Source organism: Poecilia mexicana, unplaced genomic scaffold (assembly GCF_051168715.1).
Source record: "Poecilia mexicana isolate PSO_F unplaced genomic scaffold, ASM5116871v1 scaffold_11, whole genome shotgun sequence".
Taxonomy (NCBI): Eukaryota; Metazoa; Chordata; class Actinopteri; order Cyprinodontiformes; family Poeciliidae; genus Poecilia; species Poecilia mexicana.
This window is the reverse complement of record NW_028263380.1, coordinates 22,063,391-22,076,101: the sequence shown is the minus strand read 5'-3', so window position 1 is coordinate 22,076,101 and position 12,711 is coordinate 22,063,391. Positions and strand designations below refer to the sequence as shown.

General features: G+C 37.1%; 1 protein-coding gene across 1 annotated transcript in view; it reads left to right on the top strand.

Moving 5' to 3' along the window:
• The window catches only part of LOC106929400 (glutamate receptor ionotropic, kainate 5), a 175,370-nt gene that overhangs the window by 120,153 nt on the left and 42,506 nt on the right, over nt 1-12,711 (top strand). Inside the window, exons 7-10 of the mRNA XM_088010413.1 lie at nt 174-227; nt 5,605-5,766; nt 9,206-9,358; nt 12,265-12,369. Coding sequence (XP_087866539.1) covers nt 174-227; nt 5,605-5,766; nt 9,206-9,358; nt 12,265-12,369 — 474 coding nt within the window. The remainder of the gene's footprint in view (nt 1-173; nt 228-5,604; nt 5,767-9,205; nt 9,359-12,264; nt 12,370-12,711) is intronic.

Sequence of the window (12,711 nt, the reverse complement as noted above, 5' to 3'; positions counted from 1 at the left end):
TCTAATGTGGCGTCCTGCTGGCTGCTGTACATTTAAAGAATAAATAAATCTGGTAGAGACTTTAAATAATGGATAAATGAGACTTCCTGATGAAAAAACTGTTGTGTTTTTTTCTTTGTTTAGGATTGAGGTTTCCTTCTTCACCTTTCTCCTTTCATCTTTGTGCGTTGCAGGCTAACGAGCTGGGGATGATGTCAGCCTTCTACAAGTACATCCTCACCACCATGGTAAGAGCCTTTTGCCTTGTAGAGTTGTTGATCCGAAATCATTCAAGAGGAATTTCCAATTGGTTATTTATCTTCATCTAACATATCTACATCCTGCTACTCCTTACACACTCTGGCCATATATCAGTAGTATTTTTTTTCCCCTTATACCTGTTTCTTTTGCCTTGTAATTACCTTTTTTTATTTTTTTATTTTCCTGCTTGCCCAATTCTTGGACACCTTTATCACAGTGTTTTTCTCTGTATCGCTTTTCTTTTCCTTTTTAATCACTTTTTGTTGGAAAAATAATGGACAAAACTTGGAATTTGGAAATAGGAAAGATACAGATAATCCCTGACCTGAGTATACATCCATCAGTTTAGCCCTGCAGGGTTATCGTGATTAATGGTTGCACTGATTTGTTTTTGACCGTGGAATAGGAAAAAGTTTGATTGAGGTTGATGCAATGATTAGATCTAAGTTTCACTGTAACACACACATCGATTCACTTTCAGCCACTTTTGTTTATGTCAGTATTGCCAATTTCTCTGTGAGGAAAGAATTGGTCGTCCTGAAAGTTGCTAAATGACATCATTACCTAACGTTCATATTTGATGAGGTGAATGCAATATTGATGCGTGCTGAAGGAATAACATTGTTGGACAGAAAGTGAGTAAAATAACATCTTGAAAATGAACCCAATTCTTGTTTTTTTAATGCCACCGTTCAGATCCTCCTTTTTTAATCTGGCCTCAGGACAGAAAGAGACTTCACAGACGCAGAGTTGCACATGTGGATATGTTTTATTTAATATATTGATTCACCGTCTATCAACTCATATACTCACCCAGTCAGCTATTTAATAATCAGCTTCAAATTTCCTTATGGTTCACATAGGAGGGCGCAATGTTTAAAAGGTAAACATTTTTAACCAAAGCAGTTTTTGTTTTGTTTTATCTATTTTACACACTGTACATTATGAGTAGAGAAATCTGTGAACTCCTACCTCCTGGACCACTGCCACCCTGATTGCCCCGAAGTCTTTAGACATTCAATCTCTGTACTTCTGTTTTATCCTCTGTGAAGAACGTTTTCTTCCATCTGACCTGCTGGGTATGAAAAGTGCTCCATAAATATTTTTTTATTGATTTATCTAGTTTTATTTTCTGTCATTTTCTCGTCGCACCTTCACTTCTTCTGTCTTTTTCTACGTGTCTTCTAACCTTGAAAAATTGTGCTCCGTTCTTGTATTTTTTTGCTTCTTCTGAATCACCGTACATTTTATTGGACTCCTTACTTTTACTATCATTTGCTTTGTACTTTCCCCCCTTGGCTTCAAACTTTCCTGTTAATTTATTTTACCAAATTTCTTTTCTGTCTCAATATCCCTACAGCATTTTTTTTTTCCAGATACTACCGTTAGCAAAATATCTGGTGTTTTCCTGTGTAAGCAGCCTTTTCACACCTCCAGGATATTTTTTTATGTTACATCCTTAAGCGAAGCTTTCCTGTTCTCTCCCTCTCTCCATCTCTCCCTGCTCATCAGAGATGCATGCTGCTCCTTCCACTGTTTGTCATCATTATAATTCCCCTGTTTGGTGTCGTGCCCTTGTACAAAGAACCTGCATGGATAATAACGTTTCTCGATCTCTGCCTTGACTCTAAACACTGCATGACATGAGACTTTAACGGGGCCGTTCACACAGCACTAACAAACCAAGGGCAAATTTGTCATTCCCCCCCCAATCTCAGCGCTGCCTCCTCTTTCTTGCATTTTCATTCACCTGCAGCGGTGTCAGTGACCTACCTTTAACTTTGCACTGAACATGCTCTGCAGACTGTAAAAATGCTGGTGAAGAAAAGTGCGATTTCAATATTAACCCTAATGTTCTTGGAGCATACGCAACACAAAAGGGAGTCAATCATTAGGCATGATGATTCTGCTCCGATTTCTAGTCTGTGGGAATCATTATTGTTGCTTAATCTGTCTTTTTTATTGCCAACTACATACTGGTTCATTTTAAACTGCTTAAAGTTAACAAACTCATTACAGTTAATAATTTGGTTTGAGATTCATTTATTTTTATTTGTCTGTTTGCGGTTGCATGCAGTTTTTAGAACTGCAGAGTCTTTCTGTGTGAATCGTGTACGTTCTTCCCATGTAGGCCCAGGTCCTCTCTAGTTACTTCTGACTGTCCAAAACATATGTGTTAGATTAAATCACCATTTAAATTGTCCTTAGTGTTGATGCGTGCATGCGTGGGTGGACTAACAACCTGGGATTTACTCAGTTTAAGGATTTAGACATAAAATGTACATCCAGCTGTCGACAACAACTCCACTACGCCACACATAAAAAGCAAATTACTCCCCTCATGAAGGTATGCATAAACTAAAAAAAAGAAGTATCTGTGAAAGCCACAGAAAGCAGAGAACCCAGGTAAAAACTGAGTCATTCCTGCAGCAATGTGTAAATCAATATTAGCTGGTTTGATAATAACTGATGGATCTCATTAACAAAACAATGAGACCTTCACAAAAGTCTTCCTATTGCAAACCACTAATAGTGATGGTTACAGTTTTTTTTTTTCTAAACTTAGGACTGGATTGGAGTCAACTTTCAGCGTCCTCATCGAGCCATAAGTTCATGGAATCTCTCACAGAGGAGAGGAAACAATAACCCAAGAAAAACTAATAACGCAAAGATTCGATCTTTAAAAGATTTAAGGCTGTAATTTGTTTTAAGACATTTGTCAAATTCACATCTAAATAATTCTTAGTACAGTGGATTTCCTGAAGTTCTCATTACCAAAAATAGCTTTCACACATAGTAATGAGTTTCTGTAAGTCTGTTCAATGTTTGACTCCCTGTAAACATAACTTTGTTTATGAACTAGTGTACTTTGCTTTCTTTGTATGTCTGGATGAGGTGGATTGTTGTCAATGGCAACACTGACAATATCTAAAGAAATCAGTTATATGTTCAATACTCACTTTACCGATAGTCTTTTAAGATAACATCAAAGTGTTACTCTTCTCATTCAAGTGCCACCTGTTGATTCCTCAGTTAGTGTTTATGAGTTGAGAGGTCAGCAGGTATTTGGGTGTTTGACTGAAAATAATTGTGAAATGATGTTTTAAGCATGTATGAGATTCAAACCATGACCAGCTGTTGGTGAAGGCCTCTACCATGCGGGGAATCAGTTGGTATTAGTTATTATTGCTGCAATGCAGTGTCTGAAAATGCTTCCAATACTTGAACATGTAATTGTAAAAGCAGCTCCACTAACCACTGGCATGGTTACAGATGAACTTCTCACACAGCAGCTAGTGACTCTTCATCTTAGAAAAACTTACTACTTAAATGCATAGAGGAACTTAAAACGTTAAAGTGTGCATGTCAAAGTAAAATAATCAGAAAGTTATTACCTTTATTAATTTACCCATCAAACTCCTAAGGACTTGTGAAGGTCATTGCCTCTTGAGCATTACTCTGCTTTTAAGAGCTCACATGTTTAAACAGTTGAACTCATTAGTTACCAGCATGGACTAGCCTAAAGACCAGCTTCTTTTTAAATGAACATCTAGCGTGAAGCATGCTGCAGTCAATGCATCACTGGTGTCCTTCTGGAATGCTGTCGCAGTGCTTTCTCCCTCAGCAGCGTTGGCCTGGTCCCTGCAACCCGGCCAGCCAACTGCTCTTTGTCAGAGCTGGCAGGGCGACAGTCTGACAGCCGGCCTGGCTGCTGCTGAAATTGATTTGGCATCCGGCAAGAGCATCGGCAACAATGACAGCAACAGTTTCTCAGCCGCAAGAAACAATGGAAATACAACAGATAAGAAAAAGACAGAGATGTTTTAGTGAATAAATGTAAAATATATATATATATATATTTGTACTGATCAGCAAAGAAAGCTTCAAAATCTATACATCTGCATAATAAATTAATTAATAAATTGAAGTGTTTTATATCTTTTATAGACTTTTTTTTTTCTAATTAGACATTTATGTCAAAACAATCCAGAGTGGAGACACAGCCAGTGACAGTCTAGCTGTTAGCTCATGCTAACAGCTGCTGACCAGATGTTTGGACATTTAGCCAAATTTAGCCAAAAAAGAAGAGCTGTGAGTTTCATACGGGTGATTTGCACACCCAAAAATCAAATGCCTGAACAGCGGTGACATAGTTCAAATCTTATATTCACATAAATGAGATATGAATCAAGCCAGATTGTAAAATAATCATTTTCAAAAGTTAAAGTTGCACAGATCTCTCAGTATTCATCAGTATAGTTGCTTATCTAGAGTTATCTAGAGTTGATCTGAGATCTTAAGCATTTGTATGCAGATTTATATTTGCTTTATAAAAAAATGTAAAAGTATGATTAAAGTCTTCATATAAACAAACATTTGGGAAAAGTACCCTACCCTTATAGAATCACAGTTAATTTTAGATCATCCACTTGTGTACGTCTATTTGTATAATTCTTTTGAAAGAAGTATAAAAGCATGGCAGAATTATCAATAAATGTGCGAACTAACAGCAAGATGCAGCATCACCCGCTGAGCTAAAGTGATCCGAATCAGCGGCGTACCATCTAATGGCAGGCACACGTTGCTGTAGAATCAGCATATGCCACCAAACCAGAAGTGACATATGCTGACATGCCATCTGCTGCTTTTAGATTTGGCACGATTTGAGACTTAGCAATGCCAAAGTAATTTAATTAGAGTAGTTTAGAAATGCCTATGTTGTAATTATGTTAGAGAATCGCTGTTGATTGTTGTTTTCTGGGCAAGAAATGAAATGAATAAGTTGAAAGTGTTATTTTTTCCCTTATTTGGTCTAACTTAAAAAAAAGGAAACAGCAGGGTTAGTTTATTTCAGTGTAATACAATTGTGTTGACAGCTGGTGTCACCTGATGTTATCATCAGGTGACAAATCAGCAGGAGGAGTGTTTGGTTCGCTCACCCACATTCTCTGCTCCCTACAACTCTGGCTAAATATTTCAGTGTCAGCATGTGTTGCGTAACACAAACCCTTTGAGGGCAAAACAAACATTTTGATTCTGGTTTGTTTCAGCAGCAGAGCTCAGCGTGACATCAACTTGTCTTCAAGGACTATTTGAATTTCTTTGAAATTTCCCAGCTTTTGATGTCCATCTCTATTTTACTTTTACATTATGAGCCAACTCTGAGTTTTAAAGTCGACTAGCCTGAAGAAAATCCAATCCTGGTCTTTCAATGATTTCCATATTTTTTATTTTCTCATGTCTTGATCTGAAAATTATTTTAAGTTTAATATGTTCTGCTATCTGGAATGCTCAATGCCAATTTTAAATAAATTGCTGACAAAAAGTTTTACTTTCTTCCTTTCTTTGTCATCTGGCCTTAAGGATTTCCCTCTGCTCCAGCTAGATGATGTGGTGGGTGACCAGTCCAACATCGTTGGTTTCTCCATGTTGAACATCTCCCATCCTTTCTACCTGGATTTCATCAGGAGCCTGAACTTGTCGTGGAAAGAAGGGTGCAACATCAACCCGTACCCAGGACCTGCGGTGAGAGAAATTCACAGAAAATGTCTTCACCCTCCAGCTGTATGCAGACCAAAGATGAACATGGTAGCACTTAATCTGAGCAAAGACTGATCAAGCTGAAGCAATTTAAATAGTCCCAAATGGTCTTTACTTCAATGCAAGTACAATTATATGTTGGAGAATTTCACTTTGCAGTTATTCAACATAGATAAATTCTAAAAATAAGCTTTTTTATTTTTCTTATTGCAGCAACCTGATTCTGATCTGAGCTCTCACAACAAACCATGTTTGTGCTCTATTTCCCTTTTTTTCCTGAAACATTAATAACCTTAAAGAAATAACAATATAAAGTAGAAAGTTATAAGGCTTTAAATTAAAATATGCCTCATCTATATAGAAACTCTTTCATCATTATAACTGTGCTGTACTTCTGGATGTTTTATTCGTATGTTTATGCACGTCAGTCGATTTGTTTATGTTGACTGTTAAAAAATATGAAAATAATGAGACAAAGCACATGCTGTATTAAGACCATCTTATAAAAAAGTCGAAATAATTAAGAGGAAAGTTTCTCTCATATACCGATTTGTGTGGCATATTTGTGTCTTCTGTGTCATCGTCCACTCTGTCTTGTCCTACGAATCTCACACGCAATGCTTATGTTAAAATAAGCAACACACTGAAGTCTGCTTGGATGCTAATTAGGAATGTTTATACCATGTTGACGAGCAGAAAGGGCATGTTCGAAAAGTTTGAGACTGATATATGAGGAGTCAGCTCACTGCAAAGTGGCACATGTGAGCCTGCAGAAACAGCTGTGGTTCCTGACAAAAACCCGTGAGAGCTGCCAATTATTTTTTCTCACGTTCTCTTTTTCCCTTATCTATCTGTCTCTCATTTCAAACCATTCTTAGCTGATGTCATTAAGCTCTGAATCTATTACCTTGCCAAAAACCTCTATCTGCAAGCATCTGTCTTTTTTATCAAGCTTTCACAGATTGTACAGCTCTGCCTCTCTGCAATTTATCTGATTCTCTAAGAGTGTCAGTCTGAAAGACAACTGACCAAACAGACTCTGATAGAATCATTCAGCCCCATGAGTTGAATGCAACTGATAGCAGGTGTGCTTAACTTTTTCTTATTTTCTGCACAAATTCAGCCAAAGCTTCACAACCGTGACGTTGCCACTAATCATTTATATACAATTCAACAAATGAGAAACAGAGATCTAAACACTACAGCCAGCAGTTTCTTCCTGTTTTAAATCTAAGTAGTTATTTGTGCTCTAAAATGACTGAGTAAACAGCTTTACAATTATAACCAATCAACATGTATGTTATTGCTATACCTTAAACCAAATACAAAAAAAGAAAGACACAACAAAGTTGCATCCATTTTTGTCCAATCTCATTACCATCCTTTTTACCTTCTTTTCTCCCTCACTCGTCTGCTTTCCTTTTGTGTTTGAAGTTTTTCTCGTCTCTGTGCTAAAGCGTCTTTGCTATTTCGACTGTGATTTTTGTAGCTGCCAATAAATAGATTTTCTTTGTTTTGTTTTGAAGCCCACCTCGAACAACGTCTGAGCTATTTTCTGAATGCTCCTCTCTTTGTTGCCACTTCTTTATGTTGTTCTATGGTAAAACGCTTGTTGACTTCAGTATTGCTTTCTGACTGACAGTCTGATTTTTTTTCACACACCTCAAACGTCTGGAGCCTGCCCGTCTTTGCTGTCTGCTGTAAAAGAAGAGAAACTAAATATTGATCAAGTCGATATTTTTCTTCCTCAACAATATCCCGACTAGTTGCTTGCATCACCCAGAAGTAATTTCAATCTGTTCAGACTGCCTCAGAACCTCAAAGGTTTTGGGAGCCGGATCTATGAACTTTGATCTTCAGCTCTTTATATTAATCATATATTAATAACTTATATACTATAAGTTATTATATAGTATATAATATATAGTATATTCCGAATACTGACAGATTCCAACTGGGGTTTTTCTCCAAGCCTCTTTTTCCTTTTTTGCCTGTCATTTCCACTTCATTTCATATTGCCTAATTTATGGACTGGTTTTTCTGTCTCTCCATCTTATCTGACCCTCAAAAGGGTTCAACATACTTTTGCTTTTTCCATGAATGCAGCCTGCCTGCACACATCTGTATTTTTCCTAAGTTAAAAATACAAAATGTAGCATTCCATTAAGAAAAATGCATCTCTTGCTACAGCCTCAGTGGAGGGAGGTTGATGAGCTACTTTGTCATCTGCATGACAAAAATGCACACAGACAGCGTGGTGACTTTGCCCTGTAAGTGTGCACAATCAGTACAGCCACAAAACATGTGGGCTTCCTGCGCAGACCCCACTGAACCAGGATAGATGACGGATTGTACATCACACAGGTTATCCGGTTGAGTGGATGATTAAGCAGAATGTAATCAGGTATGAATGCACCATAAAGTGACTTTAAAGTAATTGCTTTCTGCATCGTGATATGTTTTTTTTTTTTCACCCAATGAAGAATTTTCAGTCTCAAGTTTTTCTTCATGCAAGTGATGTGGCATCATTTACCATCTTTTGGGAGGAAAATAAAATATTGTGTCACAATGTGATAGTACCACTGAACTTCTATTGAGTATGGCTGGGATTATTTTCACACTTGAAAGTCTTTCTCTCCATTACTACTTTCATGAAAGCATAGGAAAAGCTACATTTACTTGTATTTATTTGGAGCACTTACTTAATGCACACAGTGCAGTAAAGTAGCTTATTGGAAACGGGTTTGTTTATTTATCTCCAAATATAGTGAAAAGATTTACAGCTAAATAAAACAGCAAGGAATTTTGCAATATATATTTTTCTCAATGCTTTTATCATCATCACAATAAATACAATGGAGCACTGGGCGAAAGTCTGGTCCACTTCCCTCCTTCTTATTTTGAAGACTTTAAAACCTTAACTGGAAGTTATTGGTTGTGCAGTTAAATAAAATGTTGTTGATTTAATCAATTTCATTGTCTTTTGAAGGATTCTATGAAACTGTGTGTATGTACATTGTGTGCTGCAGCAACTTTACAACATTCTGCATGAACTTCTTACTGATAACTTGTATGTATTTGTATCTATTTGTCTCATCAAAGCTCTGCTGACAGTATAACTGGGATATTCTACATTCTTTTCGTCTTCAGATGTATTCATGCACAGTCAACAGAGATGCAACAATCATTTGTTTTAATTTATATCAGCCAATGTGCTTTTCATACACTTTTCAACAAATTAACAAACCCTTAGAATTAAATTTAACTGTTTGTACAATTCATTATGGGTTTGTAACCTTGAATACTTTCTGCAGAATTCAGTTATTAAAATGATAGTTGTGTTGTGACTGGAACCTCATAGCACCTTCTTGAGCAAAAGAGATGGAAGGGAAAATGCTTACTTATTCATTTATTTCATACCTAGCTGTCATCCGCCCTGATGTTTGATGCTGTTCACGTGGTGGTGAGCGCGGTGCGGGAGCTGAACCGCAGTCAGGAGATTGGCGTGAAGCCACTGAGCTGCACCTCCCCCCTCATCTGGCAACATGGGACCAGCCTCATGAACTACCTACGCATGGTAAACACACACACACACATTTACTTCACATACCCACAGTTCATATGCACGAGCCGAGGAAACGGAGAACTTCAGCAACCACGTGCATCTGTCAGAAAAAAACAATCTAAAATAAAATACTGTAAACAAAAACTGTAAAATAAATCTGGAAATGTAAATTTTTATCTGGAAATGTAAACCCTGAGGGTTTTTTTTTATTTCAATGATTTTATGAGTACCCTATTTTCCGCACTATAAGGCGCACTGGATTATAAGGCGCACCTTCAATGAATGGCCTATTTTAAAACTTTTTTCATATATAAGGCGCACCGCATTATAAGGCGCATAATATAGACATTACAGTAGAGGCTGGAGTTACGTTATGCATCCACTAGATGGAGCTGCACTAAATGGAATGTCAACAAAACAGTCCGACTCCGGTCGGCGAGGAGAGCCTTCCGCGACTGGGCCGGGGCGTGGCCGGACGATTGTCACCCTTCTCTGTTCACGCGCAGCATGTTCATGGAGAACGTGGTGCTAAATGACCTGCAGACGACCTGATTATAGACCGTTGGTAAGTAGATAGGTCAGTCAAACTTTATTAACAAACCAGCATTCTGACAACTATCCCAGCATGCATCGCGCACTTCTTCTTCTACGGGGGAAAATGAAGTCGGCGGCTGCTTACCGTAGATACTAGACCTGTTGTGGCTCAATATCGGTCCATATATAAGGCGCACCGGATTATAAGGCGCACTGTCGGCTTTTGAGGAAGTTGAAGGTTTTTAGGTGCGCCTTATAGTGCGGAAAATACGGTAGATGCAATGCCTTACAAAAGGATTCACATGCCTTGAAGTTTTCACATTTTGTCCAATGAGAGCTGGTTAGTTGGTTGAACAGTTTCCATCGGACTTATATTTAAATGAGATAATTTATCAGCAGTGATGTAGCATTGCTTTCTAATGTAATGTGGACATTTCATATAGTTGCTGGAATGCAAAAATCTCATTTCTTTTGCCATAATGTCTTAAAACATATTTTAGTATGGTAGATTATTATTATTTAGAGCTAATAAAAAAAGACTGAAGGAGCAAAGTGCTGACTTTGTAGAGACGCTTCATTCTTTTGGGACGTCGTTTTGCACATTGAAATTACATGTTGAGAATCCCGCTGTGCAAAACCAGACTATGGTGTTAGTTGTAGTTATTATCAATAAAACACTTTGAGACTGTATTTAAATCAGTCTACATGATTCACATGGTATTTTATCCTACTCATAAATTTACATTAGACTTTGATTAGCTACCCATTAGCTGTCATTTTCCCTTATTTGGAGGCGTAATCTTAAAGGTGTCTGATAGATGCAACATTATCTGATTATTTTACATGTGCTTGTATTAGTTTAATGACGCTTTGTGCATTTTCTGGGTGCTTTGATGTCTGTTACTCATTTTTTGCATTTTCCACTGTCCTTGTAGTCGTCTTCTTTTCTAACAGGAACTATTAGGTTGCATTTCAGTTTGACTTTTTCTTCAGGAGGCTCATAAATTGTCTATGAATCTTAGTATTGTAAAATAGCTTGCATTGTTTTCAACATGACTAAGAGGAAAATAAATGTTTAGATTCAATATATGTAAAGAACTTTTTAGATTGTCCTGTTAAATCTGTATCTTTGCTTTTTGATATTCATTTGATTTACTCTCATTTCCCTGTTTCCTTATTTGTATCTGTCTGCCAGTTCTTGTTTTTTCCATCCACTGATGATGCTTCTTCCTCCATATTGTTTTTGTAGCTCACAGTGCATCACTTCATCATCTCTGCCCTGCGTTTGGCAGCAACCGGGGACCTCTCTCCCTCTCTCTGTCTTTCTCGCTCCACTTTTTTTGGGATGTAATTCATCTTGAGTCATGCACACACACACACACACCCATTCATATTGAATGTGTACTCCATAACACATAACTCACATAAACTCAGGAACAAAATGCATGCTTGGCTGCACGTGTATCACACAAGTCTCACACTTATTTGCACATTACTGCAAGCACGTATTCCAGCAGCTCTGTCACTGATCTGATGTACCGTCAGTTTTCTCAGTTTCCGTTTCCAATTTGCATTTGTTTTGGAGTTTGTGATCACGTTTCTGTGTTTTTTGTTTTGTTTTTCATTCAATAACAAACGAATCAACACGTTTTGTGTCAGATGAAACTGACACAAATTCAAATCAATTGATCCGGTTTCATGAATTATTTGTTGTTTTTGCACATTTCAGTTCGTATTATGGCGTTTGATCATGACAACTGCTGAAATACTGTGGTGCTGGAGCAACTGGTTCAGTTCAATTCACAGTCTAATTCAATCTGTTTATTTAGACATAAATATTCCATTAAAAATCATTATGAAAACCATACTAAGAAACAAGGACAAAGAGTAGGAAGGTCACTCTGATTTTTTTTTTCTTTATCGTTCATCATAAACTCACAGATGGTGTGAAATAAAGTGTGTTGCAACTTTCACCATTTCAGACCTAACTGTTGCATTTTAAGTTAATAAGTAAATACATGAAAAATCTCTCAACATGAAGTACTTAAAGAGATAGTAACATTAATGTGAACTGGAGCTTGTTGGGTTAATGTAAAATTGCTTGACCTTTTATTCCTGGATCTTTTTTGTGGAGAATGTATTTGTTGTTTTGGTTTATCTCAGCCCGACTCATAGGTCACATTTGAAAAAAATGACAGCTGTTGATCTGATTTAAACAGATTCAAACATTTGCAAACCAGTCATAACCAGCAATATACAGCATTCACTTTTTTCTTTGATTAATATCAACCTGTGTATCAACTGATTTTATAAGCAGAAACTCACAAATTAGGCTGTTGAACAGTCATTTATCTTTGTTTTTGTGTGATCTCTCATTTTATCAGGTAGAATATGACGGCCTGACAGGCCACATTGAGTTCAACAGTAAAGGACAGAGGACCAACTACACCCTGAAGATCTTGGAGAAACACCCTGCAGGCCATAAAGAGGTAAGAGAACAAGAACAAGGTGGAGATCTTAGCCATTGGATACATAAATCTGATATTATCTTTACTCAGTTTTAAAGAGTAATAAATAATACATCTCCCTACTGAAACTAACTTTGAAATGTAAACATTTCTAAGATCATCAGTTATACAAGAATCCCAGAATAGATGTCCAAAGACCTAAAGGGTTTATTAAGCAGCTCTGTCATGCATTAATTCATCCATCTTCAGGTTTCTGTCCATACCTGGTAAAGACTGTTTGTTCTTTTTACTGATTTTGTTTTGACCTTCCAACATTTTTCCTATCACCCTTTACTGGAAATATTATATTAAAACAATCTGAAA